This window comes from Lipotes vexillifer, unplaced genomic scaffold (genome assembly GCF_000442215.2).
Source record: "Lipotes vexillifer unplaced genomic scaffold, Lipotes_vexillifer_v1.1 scaffold1191, whole genome shotgun sequence".
Taxonomy (NCBI): Eukaryota; Metazoa; Chordata; class Mammalia; order Artiodactyla; family Lipotidae; genus Lipotes; species Lipotes vexillifer.
The window spans coordinates 220,910-237,429 of record NW_006799014.1 but is presented as its reverse complement, the minus strand read 5'-3'; the positions used below and the strand labels follow the sequence as shown (position 1 = coordinate 237,429).

The 16,520-nt window shown below is 38.9% G+C and overlaps 2 protein-coding genes across 4 annotated transcripts in view; both read left to right on the top strand.

The window, feature by feature from the left end:
• PPAT (phosphoribosyl pyrophosphate amidotransferase) overlaps positions 1–4,041 on the top strand; it is a 36,199-nt gene extending 32,158 nt beyond the window's left edge. The window contains exons 9-11 of the mRNA XM_007471268.1: positions 376–597; positions 1,793–1,913; positions 3,687–4,041. Of these exons, the coding sequence (XP_007471330.1) occupies positions 376–597; positions 1,793–1,913; positions 3,687–3,952 (609 nt within the window). The 3' untranslated portion in view covers positions 3,953–4,041. The remainder of the gene's footprint in view (positions 1–375; positions 598–1,792; positions 1,914–3,686) is intronic.
• A 9,057-nt stretch (positions 4,042–13,098) lies between these two features.
• AASDH (aminoadipate-semialdehyde dehydrogenase) overlaps positions 13,099–16,520 on the top strand; it is a 35,363-nt gene continuing 31,941 nt past the window's right edge. Inside the window, exons 1-3 of one of the 3 annotated variants that reach the window (XM_007471265.1) lie at positions 13,099–13,110; positions 15,648–15,922; positions 16,014–16,134. In XM_007471265.1, coding sequence (XP_007471327.1) covers positions 13,099–13,110; positions 15,648–15,922; positions 16,014–16,134 — 408 coding nt within the window. Of the gene's footprint in view, positions 13,111–15,647; positions 15,923–16,013; positions 16,135–16,520 lie in introns of those variants that run through there. The other 2 variants (XM_007471267.1, XM_007471266.1) reach the window with 2 other exon arrangements.

Sequence of the window (16,520 nt, the reverse complement as noted above, 5' to 3'; positions counted from 1 at the left end):
TCCTGCTGACAATTTTTAAATATGTGAATTTTTCTGACAGTGATTTATTCTTTGTCATGTGTTCACATTCTTGGTGTTCTTTTCCAAGATAGAGAAATAATATGTGTTTAAGAAAGAAGCATTACAAATTCTAGCAAAATGAGTTGTTTTTCCTACTAAGTAGAGGACTTTCAATAATTTTTCTTTTTGCCTTTTCTTCCCTACAGTTTAAATAGTGAAGGAAAATTATAATCTGATGATGGAGAGCTCAGAATAACAACCACATTTAAAATTTTTTACGTAGATGTTATAACGGAAGCATGACCTAGAGAAAACAGAACCCTAGAGTTCTCTGTATATGTGCTGTTCATTGTACTTTTATTCCTTCTCTGTCAGTGTGAGCTTCCGTATGTGGAGGTGCTATGTAAAAACCGGTATGTAGGAAGAACATTCATTCAGCCAAACATGAGGTTAAGACAACTTGGTGTTGCGAAAAAATTTGGAGTATTGTCGGAGAACTTTAAAGGCAAAAGAATTGTTCTTGTAGATGATTCAATTGTGAGAGGCAATACCATTTCACCCATAATCAAATTGCTCAAAGAATCTGGTGCAAAAGAGGTAAGTAATATTAAAACACCTATCCTAAAACACCAATAATTACAATATGATAGTCATGAAAATTTTATGTTAAAAGTTTTATAAACCTAATTTTATAACTAACAAACCACAAAATAGAATACTTTTAAATTTGTAGAGTATTGATTACTTTTTCTTTGTGAAGATATGGAAGCAATCCTAGTGTAATAAATTTGACACATTAGGTTATATTTTCAAATCTCAAAGCTTATTCTAACTAAATAGTTCAGTAATTCGAATTACTGAAGTGAGATGTCATTTACAGCTAATAGTTGATCAGATTTAGAAATAAAATCTATTGTGGAGAAAATGGTGTAGAAAGCAGTATGACAGTCTATTTAGAAAGCATTACAATAGTAAAAAAGAATAGACACAAATAAACAAACAGAAGAACTGGAAATAGCTCATATATCTACCAGCAGGAAATAATTTAGTAAATTGATACATCAGTATGATGAAATACAATGCAACCATTAAAAACTATAATTATGAAGACTGCAAAACATGGGAAAATCTTTGCTGTTACAAGAAAGGTAAAAAGTAAATGTGGACACTGATTACAGCTGTGTAAATGTTCCTGACAAAAGGCAGAAAATAATGATAGATAAAAAAATAGACAAACATAGCTCTTTGTAGTAGTAGTAAGGTTTTTATTATATCCTGATAGATGTTATTTTTCTTTTTAAAAAGGTAAAATAAGAGGTATGCAAAAGTGCCATTCAAGTGTTAGAGGGAAAAAAATGAAGGTGGTCCTAGGAATATAATAAATGAAAAATGACAGATCAGAAGAAAGAAATGTCCTTGTTAGTAGGTGACAGAAGGAAACAATGGGTATCTCTGTAAAAAGAACCCTTTACAAGTGGCTAACATTTTGAAATTCTTATTCAGGACACTTCAGAGTCTAGGACAGGGCTGCTCAAGTAGGATTCTTGGTAATGAATTAATTCTAAAAGTAGTTCTGACTGAACACTGGAGTTCTCTATGTATATCACATGATTTTCTAGGATTCTTTTCCACCTATTATAGTGAAAGAAATTTTTTAGTATGCTTTATTACCCGTATGTTGTTAAAGTATGTAAAACAATTTTATGTTGTATTTATCAATGACAGAATTTTGCATAATTGTTCTTACAGTGAATGTCAAACTAATGAATGTGTGAAATGATTTCTTTCCAAGGTACACATTCGAGTAGCTTCACCACCAATTAGATATCCATGCTTCATGGGAATAAACATACCAACAAAAGAAGAGCTTATTGCCAATAAACCAGAATTTGAGCATATCTCAGATCATCTAGGTAGGTATTACAATTTCTATAAACTTTTATCTTTATTCATTTATTAACAGAAAATCCAAGCTTGTCAATCTTTACACTTTTAATAAAAAATAGTGTTCAGTATTTATTGAAAGAAAATGTTGTATCTGTTGAGCAGATGAATAGTGAAAGAGCCTGATGTGTGTGGACACCATAGTGAGTGCTGTGATGGAGAGCTAGGCTAAGGTGAGATCAGAGAAGAAGAAAGAAAGGCTTTCCGAGTAGAGAAAACTGCTAATCAGTTAAAGCCTCCCAAAGGTCAGATCAGAAGAAAAACAAAAGTAATTTCACCACAGATTCTAATAGAATAATTTGGATGTGAGTACAAATCAAAAGGTGAAAAGCTTATATAGGCTTATCTTTAATAATGAGGTCAAAAGTCTTGGAGATGGAGGTTATCCTTGATAAGACATTTGCCTTTCAAATTCAGGTGAGGTATAAACCATAAATATCACATACATGTTCACCCATGTATGGTACCTCCACACTGATTGTTTACAGCTGTTGTTTCTCTTGACTGGTCATGCCTGTACCTTATCAGTCAAATTTTTTTTTTGTAAATTTATTTATTTATTTATATTTTATTTTTGGCTGCGTTGGGTCTTCGTTGCTGTGTGCGGGCTTTTCTTTAGCTGAGGCAAGCAGGGGCTACTCTTCGTTGCGGTGCGTGGGCTTCTCATTGCGGTGGCTTCTCTTGTTGCAGAGCACGGGCTCTAGGCGCACGGGCTTCAGTAGTTGTGGCGCACGAGCTTAGTTGCTCCATGGCATGTGGGATCTTCCCGGACCAGGGCTTGAACCCGTGTCCCCTGCATTGGCAGGCGGATTCTTAACCACTGTGCCACCAGGGAAGTCCCCAGTTAAATTTTTGTTTGTTTGTTTGGTACATGGGCCTCTCACTGTTGTGGCCTCTCCCGCTGCGGAGCACAGGCCGGACGCGCAGGCTCAGCGACCATGGCTCACGGGCCCAGCCGCTCCGCGGCGTGTGGGATCTTCGCGGACTGGGGCACGAACCCGTGTCCCCAGCATCGGCAGGCGGACTCCCAACCACTGCGCCACCAGGGAAGCCCTCCAGTTAAATACTTTGAATGTCACCCAACTGATACATTGTGAGCACTCACTCTTTGCCAGGAACATATCTATATTATCATAATAACATCACAAAACTGCTACAATTAGGCAATATTTCCCTTATCTGATAGCTGAAAAAAAAAGTCTTAGGAAAAGTAAGTGACCTTGAGCTTAAATTTGAACCCAGATCTTCCTGACTTCAAGATCTGTTATTCAAGAAAATGACTCCTAAAGCCTTCTGAAGCCATTCTAGACTTAAATCCTCCACTGCTATTTTAAATTATCCCTTAAATTCCAATTTAAAATAAAAAAATAATAATAAAGGCCCTGAGTTTTACTGATTCTCCAGCCGCCACCACCACCACCACCGCCCCCCACCCCGCCCCGCCTTTTTTTTTTAAGAGAGGCTAATGGAGAAAATTCCCTGGTGGTCCAGTGGTTAGGACTCCAGCTCTCACTGCCGAGGGCCTGGGTTCAGTCCCTGGTCAGGGAACTAAGATCCCACAAGCCACGCAGCCAATAAATAAATTTTAAAAAATTTAAAAAAAAAAAAAAGAGAGAGACAGGGGCTAAAGGAGAAATTTTTATTTTGGCTTATGTTTTTCTGTTTGTAACTATTCTCTGTTAAGGTAATTCTTCCTTTCCAAAGGAAGTCTCATGACCTTTTTCCCTGTCTTTCCCCCGTAGGAGCAAACAGTGTTGTGTATCTATCAGTAGAAGGACTGGTTTCATCTGTACAAGAAGGGATAACATTTAAAAAACAGAAAGTGAAAAGGCAAGATATTATGGTTCAAGAAAATGGGAATGGTCTGGAATGTTTTGAAAAGAATGGTCATTGTACAAAGGAAGATGTTATGGTTCAAGAAAATGGGAATGGTCTGGAATGTTTTGAAAAGAATGATCATTGTACAGCTTGTCTGACTGGAAAATACCCTGTGGAACTGGAATGGTAGCTTCTAGGAGCAGACACGATGTTTCAAAACAAAAAGTTAGTGGAGAAGTTATAGTGGTTACACCTCCATTTACTGTTACTCGGTACAGTGTGAAATGCCACATGCTTGTGTTATAAGTTTTGAGATTTTTTTCTGAAAAGGGTACCAAAGTGCTATGATTTCTTTAGTAATCCTAGATAAATATTTTGGTATTATCTAGGAACTTGGATGATCCTTTCAGTTTTATTTAGTAGTTTAGTACTTTTATTTTTAGATATCGTATACATTTAACTTCAGATCATCAACAGTAATGCAACGAATCAGTAAATTTCTGTTTAAGAGAGGATTGCCAGGTACTCTACTCTCCCACAGGTTCTTAGAGAATTTTGTGGAATGTTTGAGAGTTATGGAAATTCAGTTATGGAATATTTTCATAATTGAACCTTGCTAATTACATATAATACAACAATATGTGGTATTCTTTTTTTTCGCTCAAGCATTGGCTAGCCTTTTTCACCTGGTCAGAGAAGGCAGGTGGTCAGTGGCATTTGCCAGGTCCATGCTTTAAAGAGTTTGCAAGAGGATAGACTAAGGTGTTGTGATGCAAACAGGACATGTGAGTTAAGTATAACATTTCATGCAAACCTTGAATCCATTATACCCCAAAGTTACCTAGCATCAAGAGTTCTCTTTAAAAAAAAACAAAATACAGAAGAAACACCTTTTTGTGCCTCACTTTCCCCACCTGTGCAATGAGGTGCTTATATTACTAAATTAAATAACTTGCAGCAGTTATTTTGGTGGTTAGAGCCATCATTCCACCCCTCAGTTTTAAGACAGTGCATGATTATTAGCTTTTGAAATGTTGGCAGTTGGTCTGCAATTGAGATTTCAAGAGGGAGACATACAGCAGCAATTTGCAACCTATCTTTGAGATGCTCTGAGAATGACTGTAAAAACATGGCTGTGCAAAATATTTTCCTACATTTGACTAGAAAGTATGATCCATACTACTTAGTGCCCTTATAGTAGAAGCCCAGCAAGTAACCTGGTACATTTGAAGTAAAAAATAATTTTTTAGATTCTAACAAACCTTTCATCCTTAATTTGATTGTATGCTTTTTTAATGAAGTGCTTGATCACTTGCAAATATACTGTGTATGCAATGAGATGATCAAGTAGAAACATTGTAGGGGCCAATTTTATGGAACAAGGAGACAACAACTTTTTTCAGTTAGCATGCTCATCTAATTCCGAGCATCAATGTTATCACTTTTTCTACTTTGTTTTATTGGGATCTAATGAATTAGATTTTTTTAAGGTTTTTGTTTGTTTGTTTTTTAACATCTGAGATTTAAAACTTTAAAATGACTTGCCCTCAACCCTTGTTTAAGTAAGATTTTTAAAACATAAAAGTGTTTGTTTCTGTGTTATTACCATGATTTGGTGTACATAGTGTCCAAATCCACCTAGAATTGTAATATTTATTAATAACCATAATCTTTTGTCTTCATTTGGTATTTAGTCTCATGTGTTGTATCATGGCAGGCCAAGAGAAAACGTTGACAGCTCTTTAAGCCCATGTGCAGCGGGCAGCAGTGGGTCAGATAACCTTGTGGTGGTACCACAAGCAAACTGGCATCTGAATAAAGCCCTGGGACCATTTGTGTGTATAGCCTCTTGCCTTAAATGTATTCCTCATGGCAGCATATGGAGGAGGCAAGACCTTATGGGTCAGTTTTGAACCAGCCTTACTTTGATTTTTTTAAAAACAAGAGACTCAGGGAAAGTACTAAACCAAAATCTCTGATATGACTTTTGTGTTTTCCATAGTTTTTATTTTGTTTTATTGAGATGCTTTTATAAAGGAAAATGGTACTGTGACAGTTTGGTAATTCTACAAATTTCTTACTCTTTCTCCATCATGGCCTTTTATTTCACAAGTTTCTGAAGTGTGAATTACAATTTTATACCAGTGTAATCTCAAATGTTGTTTAACTGCTTTAAATTTTTATAGGTATTGTAAACTGCAGAGCAAATGAGAAATGTGTTTTCACAGGATCTATATTGTGAACTAAACTAACCCTACTTTTTGTGACTTCCTTGTGATGCGTTGGTGACAAATATATATAATGAGTACATTTAAATATGTGTGTGTACTTTTTCTAAATAGTGACTTTCAGGTACCGCATTATAGTGAACAGCACAGTGACAGTCACATCCAGGATCCATTCTTGGCACTAGCTAGTCATATCTTATTTCTCTGGTTCAGGCATTTCAGTAAATAGACCATCTCTTATGAACCAGGAAAAACTGCTGGCTGAGTAGGAGGGACAAATAAAGTAAATAGAAATGCAGTGCTAAGTAAGTGCTATATTAGTGCCAAGTTCTGTGGAGACACTAGCAAGAATAGGGAAGGTGTGTTGGGGAGGAGTACTTTTAAAAATAAAAATAAAGCAGGTACATGAATAAACTGCGGTACATCCAGACAATGGAATATTATTCAGTCTGAGAAGAAATGAGCTGTCAAGGCATGAAAAGATGTGGAGGGAACTTAAATGGATATTACTAAGTGAAAGAAGCCTATCTGAAAAGAGTACATACTGTATGATTCCAACTATATGACATTCTGGAAAAGGCAAAACTATGGAGAGAATAAAAAAGATCAGTGGTGGGCTTCCCTGGTGGCGCAGTGGTTGAGAGTCCGCCTGCCGATGCAGGGGACACGGGTTTGTGCCCCGGTCCGGGAAGATCCCACATGCCGCGGAGCCTCCGCGGTGGGGAGAGAGGGATGAATAGGTGAAGCACAGGGGATTTTTAGGATAGTGAAACTATCTTGTATGTTACTGTGATGGTGGATACATGTCATTATATATTTGTCCAAATCTGTAGAATGTATGACACCAAGAATGAACCCTAATGTAAACTATAAATTTTGGGTGATAATGATGTGTCAGTGTAATGATCACCTGTAACAAATGGACTACTTCCGGGGGGGATATTAATAACAGGGGAGATTATTTTATGCGGGGGTAGGGGGCATATGGGAACTCTGTACCTTCTGCTCAATTTTGCTGTGAACCTAAAACTACTTTAAAAAACAGTCTGTTTAAAAATAAAGATACCAGGGTCCTACCTCTAAAAAAAGACTATCAAAATAATAGATGGATATAGTTAAAAATGAAGAAAATAAAGAGGTCACTGCCCTCTCCAGTCCTCTGTAGTGCATCCACATCTAAATATTTTTTCTGTTGTTAATCTCTATGTCTTAAACAATTAGCTCATACTATTTACTTCTTACTGTACCAACTTTAGATATTATCTCTATTTCTTCCCTGGAATCTAGCAAAGTTTGCTCTGACAGGTAGACTTAAGTTCATCATATTAATATGATTAACTCACTTGAGTTTCTGATGCCTTTCTTAGGGTTTCAAGTGGGGTGTAGTCAACTCCTCTAAGGAAAATTGCCTTCATGTTTCATAAAGAGGTCAAAAAGAAAATCCAGCCCTCTCAGAAGAAAACTGCTCACTCAGACATTTTAGAGAAAACTGCAAAAAATGCCATGTAAATTTATGTTTTTGTGTGCAGAAATTGTCTTCTCATGTAGCTGAGAATTTGTTGGATGGCAGGAACCAATGCTTTTAACCTTTTTAGAATTTCTTTTTTTTTTAACATCTTTATTGGAGTATAATTGCTTTACAATGGTGAGTTAGTTGCTGTTTTATAACAAAGCGAATCAGAATTTATCACTGCACTATGACAAACAGAAAATGATTACACAACAGAGACGCAAGTGGGTGCTTGCACTCTACCTCAATCATTGAAGATTGCTTGTTTGGCTCCACTGATGGTATGTTAGATGTGATGGTTAATTTTATGTTTCAATTTGGCTAGGCTTTGGTGCCACGTTGTTCAAACACCAGTCTAGACGTTGCCTGGAAGGTTTTTTTTTTTTTTAACACCTTTATTGGGGTATAATTGCTTTCCAATGGTGTGTTAGTTTCTGCTTTATAACAAAGTGAATCAGTTATACATATACATATGTTCCCATATCTCTTCCCTCTTCGTCTCCCTCCCTCCCACCCTCCCGGAAGGTATTTTTTTTACCTGGGATGAACGTGTAAATTAGTAGGCTGTGAGTAAAGCAGATTACCCTCCGTAATGTGGGTGTGCCTCATCCAGTCAGTTGAAGGCCTTAAGAGTAAAGACTGAGGTTTCCAGAAGAAGACAGAATTCTCAAGACTGCACCCTAGAAACGCTACCAGAGTCTCCAACCTGTTTCAAGACTGCAACATCAATTTTTTTTTTTTTTTTTTTTGGCCACAGCATGCAAGATCTTAGTTCCCCAACCAGGTATCGAACCCATGTCCTCTGCAGTGGCAGTGCAGAATCCTAACCACCGGACCGCCAGGGAATTCCCTCTAGAGAACTCGAACGGGCTCACTCTTGCAAAGAGCCTAACTTCCCTCATCCCTCCGTTCTTTCACAATCACCTGACAAAAATACCAAACCTGAATGAACCCATGGGCAGCTGAGCTCCCTTAGAGTAAATCACACACTGCTGTCCCAACTGTGACGTGGGCTACAGTGCTACCAGAGCACATAACAGGGAACTAACCTTGTCTTGGGGTAGGGTCAAATGTTTTCAAATTTTGTTGTTGTTGTTGTTGTTTAGATATTTTTTAAGCGTATTTATTTTTTTAATTTATTTATTTTGGCCACGCTGCGTGGCATGCGGGACCTTCCCCGACCAAAGATCGAACCCGTGCCCCTTGCAGTAGAAACGCAGAGCCTTAACCACAGGACCTCCAGGGAAGTCCCTCAAAATTATTTTTGAAATAATTTTTATTTTCAAAAGAAACAATGACATTGACAACTGAGAGCTGAGTTGGGAAGTAGCTGAAGAGAAGCAGTGAAATGAGAATGTACCAATAAATGTGCAAAGGACCAGCAAGGTACTGGGGCAGGCATCTGATACTTGTTGGGAATTGGAATGATGTAGTAAATAGATGGGGAACAGTAAAAAGATAGTTCAGGAAACAGGTGCAAAACACATGAATCTCTGCTGTCGAGAAGGGATTAAATGAAGGCAGACTTGGAAATAGTGCAGCTGTTACAGGTTCTATGAGAAGTGTAAGTCACCATTTGGGAAGGCTTGTACCCTGTTTAAAATCTAATAAGCCAGTTTGTTACTGTTTCGTGGTAGCGGACATGAGATTCCTGGGTCGAAGAGAACTTCATTACTCATGGCAAAAGCAGTAGCCGGAGCTTCATGTCTGTCAATTCTCCATGCCTCCTAAGTCCCCCTTGGGTAACTAAGATAGACATAGATGGATGTCTGCACACACAGTGGGTTGCGTTACAGGAAAGGAATACTAAGTTTGGGGGGATTCATTCCTTTTACAGTAAGTGGAAGAAAGCTTGCTGCTTGGGGAAGACCTTATCTCAGCTCTGAAGATTGATCACCCCCAACAACCCTGAAAAATGACCTGGATAAAGAGCAGTCAGTACCTTGCATTCTTTGCGTACCCAGCAAAAATTTGCAGGGACACTCGGGGCCCATAGCAAATTGCTCTTCCCAGCAGTATGCTATGTTTATGGGATGGGGGTTGGAGGAGGATGGGTAAATTCTCATACAAGGCTTGAAGAAAGGCATTGAGGAGGTGATGTTAGAACTGTTTTCATAATAGGAATAAATGTTGATCAAGCAGGTGTGGGGAGGGAAAGGGTTTTTCAGCCTGTGACTCAGCCAAAGCACAGGTGTGGAAACTTGATAAGGGTTTGGTAGGCTCAGAAGACTTACTAGGGTCTTATTATAGCTGGCTCTTACAGTACCAGGTGTGGGGAATGTGGAGCATGGGGTGAGGAAGCAGTAGCCAACTGTGAGGGATTAGGCTAGAAAGATAAGGAACTATCTTGTTTACCTTGCTAGAGTCTGAATGTCATGCACGCAATGAGAGGCCATTGAAGCTTCTCAAGCAGGAGAATGCTGTTACTGCTCTGGTGTATGTTTTAGAATGATAACTCTAGATTACCAGGTAAAAATGAACATAGTCTTTGCTCCCTCTTAGACCCCCTGAAAATGACAGTGAAGGGATTTTTAGAGTCACAAACTCTCAAGGATAGAGGGAAAGAGATAACAGAAACAAAATTTTAAAATCAAAAGCAAAGGGCTCAGGGAATTCCTGGGCGGTCCAGTGGTTAGGACTCTGCGCTTCTACTGCAGGGGGCATGGGGTTCAATCCCTGGTTGGGGAACTAAGATCCCGCATGCCGCATGGCGCGGCCAATAAATAAATAAACTAATTTATTTTTTAAAAAAAGCAAAGGGCTCGGCTGATTTGGAAAAGCTAGACTAAACCAGCAGTGAGCAAAGCTAATAAGCAATCCTATTTACATCATAGAGCACCCTGAAAAACTGAGAAACTGGCGTTTGGAAGCAGGGGTAAAGATGGTAACTAAAAGGATTGGAAATTCGCTTAGGAATGAGTTATACCCTTATGCTACCTCCCATCACCCTTAAGCTTAACTCTGAAGGCCGTTTTGTTTGGGAGAGAGTAAAAACAGGGTCTTTGTATTGGAGGACATCAGGCACCTGGAATAGAATTAAGTGAAAATTTTTATACTGAATTCTGAGACCCTCTTCCCACCCCTGCAGCCCTTTTCTCTCACTTGATTTTCAAAAAACTTGCTCCACGGATTCAGAGCTTCCAATCAGCTTTTAAATGCCCACTTTTAAATATGATCAGATAATCAATGATTATTACCAGACACCCGTGGAAGCCTCTAACATGAAAGAATCCAGAACCGACAGAAGAAATAGAGACTGCAAGGGGGGAAAAAAACTGAAAAAAGCTATCATTAATATCAGAATTGAAAAATGTTATTTTCAATAATGAAACAGGCATTATCCTGGCAGCAGTTCAGAGTCTACTGTAGCCAAGCAAGACAAAGGGCTTTAGGGAAACACTGACCAAGAAGACCTGGACTAAGATAGCAGTAGTGGAGGTGACAATGTTATCATTTAAAGAATGCAGATGGGGGGCAGGGGAGGAATGCAGATTGCAGGCCCCTCCGTCACTAGAAAATGAATTCAGAACCTCTTGGGATGGAGATCCAGGAATCTGGAATCTGTGTTGTTTAACATTACCAAAAGCGATTCTGATATAGGCAGCTGGGCATTGGTCTAGAGATTGGGGAGTAGAGGACGTAGGATCTAATTGCATACAGGAGGGTAAAAAAGAAGTTGGGTGGGAGTGGATATCTAGGGTTTCTTTACTGTCTTACTGGGTGGATAATGGTGTCATTCCCAAATACAGAAACAAAGAGACACCTTTGATTGGCCCCTCCCCAAATAAAAGACCCATAGTACAACTTGGTGAAAGTCTCATGGGCAAGTGGAGGTATCTCTTGCCTAGATTACTGCTACAGTTCCTTGCCACCAACGCCTAAGGACACGAAAGCATCCTATGCCTTTTCATGTATCGTTTATCGATGCCCAGCTGCCTCCTCAGTCCTTCCCCTAGCCAAAACAAAACCAAAACCCTGATCACTTTGTAACTGAGCAAGGGATCCTGCGTGCCGGGTGCAGAAAGCCAAACTCTGACAGCAGGTGTTTGCAGCAAAGTACGGGTTTATTTGCAGGGTGCCAAGCAAGGAAGTGGGAGATAGATCTCAGATCCACTCCATCTTGGTCTTTGAGTTAGGGACGTTTTAAAGGGGAAGAACAAAGAAACTGGGGTTAATCACAGTCTTCTTACATTTCTTAATCATGGTTTTGTGAGTCAGGTTGTCTCCAGTTTATGATTCTGGCCAGGTGATACAGGTCTGTGAGCTCATCTTGCCTTGGAGAAACATCCTGAGTTTGTATGTTAATGATGATGCATACATCTACAACAGCAATTTTAGTACATTAACGATGTTATCAACAACAGCAGTCTTACTCATCTGACTTTGATTAGTGTTCAGTTAACACAGGATTGAGGTCAGAGGGGACAAGAAAGGGAATGCAGTTGTGGAGGGAGAGATTAATCATAAACTCAGTAGGGAGGACTCGGTTTCAATTTCCTCTCTGCTACCGGCACAGTAGCTTTAAAAAATATCACTATTACTGCTGTTGACATTTTAGATAACTAACTTAAACGCCTCCAACTAAAATTCCCTTAAAAACAGATTTTATTCAGCGTATAGCTTAAGTAACTCTCCTCAGAACTGTTTTCTTTATAGTTCCTGTTGAAAGTTAAATTTTTCTTAGTTACCGTTTAAATTCATCTCTTCCAATTAAAATGTCAGCCTACTTATGATAGGGACTTCGTTTGCAGGCTTTATTGTTGAACAGTTCCCCACAGTGTAGGGCAGGTTATAAAAAAAGTCCAACGCATGAAGTCCAGTCACTCTTATTTCACAATGATTTCATCGCTCTTCACGTTAACTCTACGTAATATCTTTATCCCCACTTTGTGAACGAGGAGACAGCTGCTTGGAATTAAAGTTTTTTGCCCGGAATTTCTTGGCAAATATGAAAGGGTACGACTCCAACCGCCTCAACTTCAAAGTCCTTGCAAACCCTGTCCAAAACCCAGCAAGACCGGCCAGAGATCTGAAACGAGACCGCCCAGCAAAGCAGCCAACACTTCTCTCGCATTGGCTCCGCAGCCCCGGGAAGGGGCGGGACAGCAGGACGCTGCTTGCCCCGGGTCGCTCGTGCTGACGTCAGCAAGGCGACGGGGAAGATTTCTAGGAAGCCGAGAGCCCGGTGGGCTGCGCGGTGGGTCGGCTTTAAGGTGTTGGTTTATTCGCTGTGTGTGAAGAAGTGTTGGGGTTGGATTGTCGGGAGAAGGTCCGGATGGGCTCGGACCTCCCGCTACCCCCTCACCCCTACGCCCTCTGAGTGGGTCTCGGCAGTAGGCGGTATCCACTGGGGACACGTGTGAGGGAGGCGAAGTACGAAGACACATGCGGCTGACTGCGCACAGGTTTGCTTAGCTTCCGGGCAACCCCCTGGCCTCGGAGTTCAATCAGTGGTGTCTGGAGGGATGGAGTGGTGCAAAAGTTGAACTTGACCCGTGTGCTCTCCCCTCACCCTGCCTTAGACCCTCTGCCCCTTATTTCGAATGGAAATAAGCCTACCCTGTCTTGTTAGCGTGGTTTCGAAAAGCAATTGAAAAAATGTGTTGGAAGGTATAAAGTGCATTGTTATTAAACGTAGTTGCTTAGTGAAAGTTAAGAAGCCGGTAGATACGGGAAAATAAAGTTTTTAGATTATTTATGTCTTTAAAATAGCCAGTAACCTAGGAAGAGCCCCCTGAGACTTCTGATGACTAAAGTGGCAGCCTCTACAGATGTAAAGTAGCAAATATCTTAAAACTTAATGATCCCATTACATATATAATCTGTTTATCAGATTTTGCTTCCCCCCCGCCTCCTTCTTATATGGTCCCAGAAATGTTTGGGCATCCAGTTATTATATCATTCTCTATTGGAGCGAATGTATTTATGATTCAGTTAATGAAAATGAAAACCTTAGACAAAAAGAATAGATTTTGCCTTAATTCTCTATAGCAGCCACTGGGAAACTGGCAATTAAAAGTTTAAAAACATCTTAATTGTTGTATAGATATGTGTGGCGAATCTTGTAATTTGTCATAAAAAATGACTTTTTAAAAAAGAATTTAATCCATTTTATAATCTTGCCCCTTACTTTGATGTCAAGGGATTTTAGATTATAGTATATTAATTAGATTGTCCTCCTGTGGAAAATTAACTGCTGGATGTGTTTTTGCATTAAAACAATGCTTTTTTTTTTCCATGTAGACTATAACTTTTTGTTAAAATGCTTTAGTATAATACATTCTGTAGTATAGGCAATTTGTTATTCATTTGGGGAGAGGGAAGCAGAAGGCCCCCTTCTGCACTAACTGCGTATTGCAGAATGGGCTCATTCCCATAATTTTAGTGCATGTTATGAAAAGCTTCCCTTATATTTACTTAATGGTCATTTGTGTGTATGAGGAAAGCTTAAAAATGTTATCTTGTGCATCACAGAAAGAGCTAGTATTTATAGAAAAGACTGTAAGTACTAAAGTTATTTTATATTTTAAAATTTTGTGTTTAGAAATCATAGCATTTCCAAACCTTATGGGTGTCATTGGTTCATTTTGCTCTCTTTAGAAATGTTTTATTTTCTGTAATTGATATTGATTAAATGACATGGATGAATCAGTAGGGAAATGAGTTCAAATAAATATAAACAAATAAAAAACTTGAATAATTAAAATAGACTATTTGATAAATCTGATTTGCTTTGAAATCCAGAAAATAAATTTCACAGCGGGAAAACAAAAATCACCTTTACCTTCAAGGAAATACTAGGAGTTGTGAAGTTTTGTTGTTGTTGTTCAGTCATCCCTAAAGTTTCTTTGATGAAATACTGTTTCAGATTTTCCTTTTTTTTTAACTTTAAAAAATTTTTAAATTTTATTTATTTATTTTTGGCTGTGCTGGGTTTTCGTTGCTGCGCGCGGGCTTTCTCTAGTTGCGGTGAGCAGAGGCTACTCTTCGATGTGGTGCTCGGGCTTCTCATTGCGGTGGCTTCTCGTTGCAGAGCACAGGCTCTAGGCATGCAGGCTTCAGTAGTTGTGGCGCACGGGCTCAGTAGTTGTGACTCGCAGGCTCTAGAACGCAGGCTCAGTAGTTGTGGCGCACGGGCTTAGTTGCTCCGAGGCATGTGGGATCTTCCCGGACCAGGGCTCTAACCTGTGTCCCCTGCATTGGCAGGCAGATTCTTAACCACTGTACCACCAGGGAAGCCCCAGATTTTCTTTTTATAGAATCTGCATTGAGAAGCCCAGAGAACACTGTATTGATACAATACTTTATTGAGTCGTAATACTATATTTAGAGTCTAAATTTAAATGAACTTATTGACAATTTAAAAATCAAACTAGAGGGAATTTCCTGGTGATCCAGTGGTTAGGACTTGGCGCTGTTGGGGCCCTGGGTTGGATCTCTGGTCGGGGAACTAAGATGCTGCAAGCTGCCAAACAAACAAACCAAACAAAAAAAACAAATAAATAAATATCAAACTAGAGTATGAAGAGCTTACTTCTTAACAATTATAAAAGTGGCTTGCTGGTTATAATAAGCACAGTTTTTATATACAGGACTAAAACTGGATGGATGTAAAGGTTTTTTCTCTTCTTTCTATCAGAGGTTGGTTTTGCTTTCACCTAAATTCAGTTCCTAAAAGCAGACTTTATTTGTATTAGTCTTTTCAAAGTTACCGTACAGGATTGTAACCACTTTATTTTAATCAATCTGTAACAACTGAAGAAAAATGAAAAAATTAAGCATGTGGTACTTTAAATTTGCTTTTATTTTGGGTAATTATTTATTATTATTCATTTCTTTTTTACTTTGTGTTCTGTTTTGAGAGAATTCTACATTTCTGCTTGTTTCATCCTCATCTATGTATATACCATTCCCCTCTCAAATTTTCTTCCACCTCTGACAGGGAGTTAGGTTGCTTGTATCAAAATTTCAACCTCATTGTTCTCAGCAAAGTTACCATAGACAGTTGGTAGTTCAGAGATTCTTTAACTGTGTGTCTTTGATGTAGTTATTTTTGTGAGGAGTGATTGTATAGAATTTTTTCTCTACTTCCCACCCCCCAGCAAACTCCCTAAAACTCCTTGTCCCCCTAACATTTCTGGAAATAGGTAGAACTCTCTGCTACCAATGATGTTCAGATAAACTTCAGTGAAATGACTCTTCAGGAATTGGTGCATCAGGCTGCCTCCCGTTATTCGGATAAAATAGCTGTATGTTTTGATGAGTGTAACAACCAACCTCCAGTTTATTACACCTACAAGACTGTGGTTAATGCTGCTTCAGAATTATCAATTTTTCTGCTGTTACATTGTGACTTTCAAGGAATTCGGGAAATTGGTCTCTACTGCCATCCTGGGATAAACTTACCCTCTTGGATTTTAGGGTAATATTTTTTAGAACTAAAAATTTGATATCTTAAAGTAAGATTATTTTCAACAGATATTCTGTGCTGACTCTGTACTTTGTTTCTTTAGAATTCTCCAAGTCCCTGCTGCTTATGCACCTATTGATCCAGATTCACCACCAGCATTATCAATTCATTTTATGAAAAAATGTAATCTAAAGTATATCCTTGTTGAAAAACAGCAAATTAATGTAAGTGTGGGTATCTCAGTTGTTTGTTTGTATTTTTATGTGTTACATTTACTTTTCAATTGAAGGGGTCCCATCCCCTGTCTTGATTTCTAAATTCACTAACTCAGCAAAATTTCTTGGTCTCAGCACTGGCATTTTGGGTTGGGTGTTTGTTGTGAGGAGTGTCCTGTACATTACAGGATGTTTAGTAACCCCCATGGCCTCATCTAATAATTGCCAGTAGCACCCCCTAGTTGCAACAACCAAAATTGTCTTCAGACATTGCCAAATGTCTCCTGGAGGCACCCTCCACCCGCATGCTCCACTGAGAACCACTGCTCAATGGCATGGACATATCTTCTAGCCTCATAGTAATGTATTGTGCATTGTTTTGAATTTACTTTCTC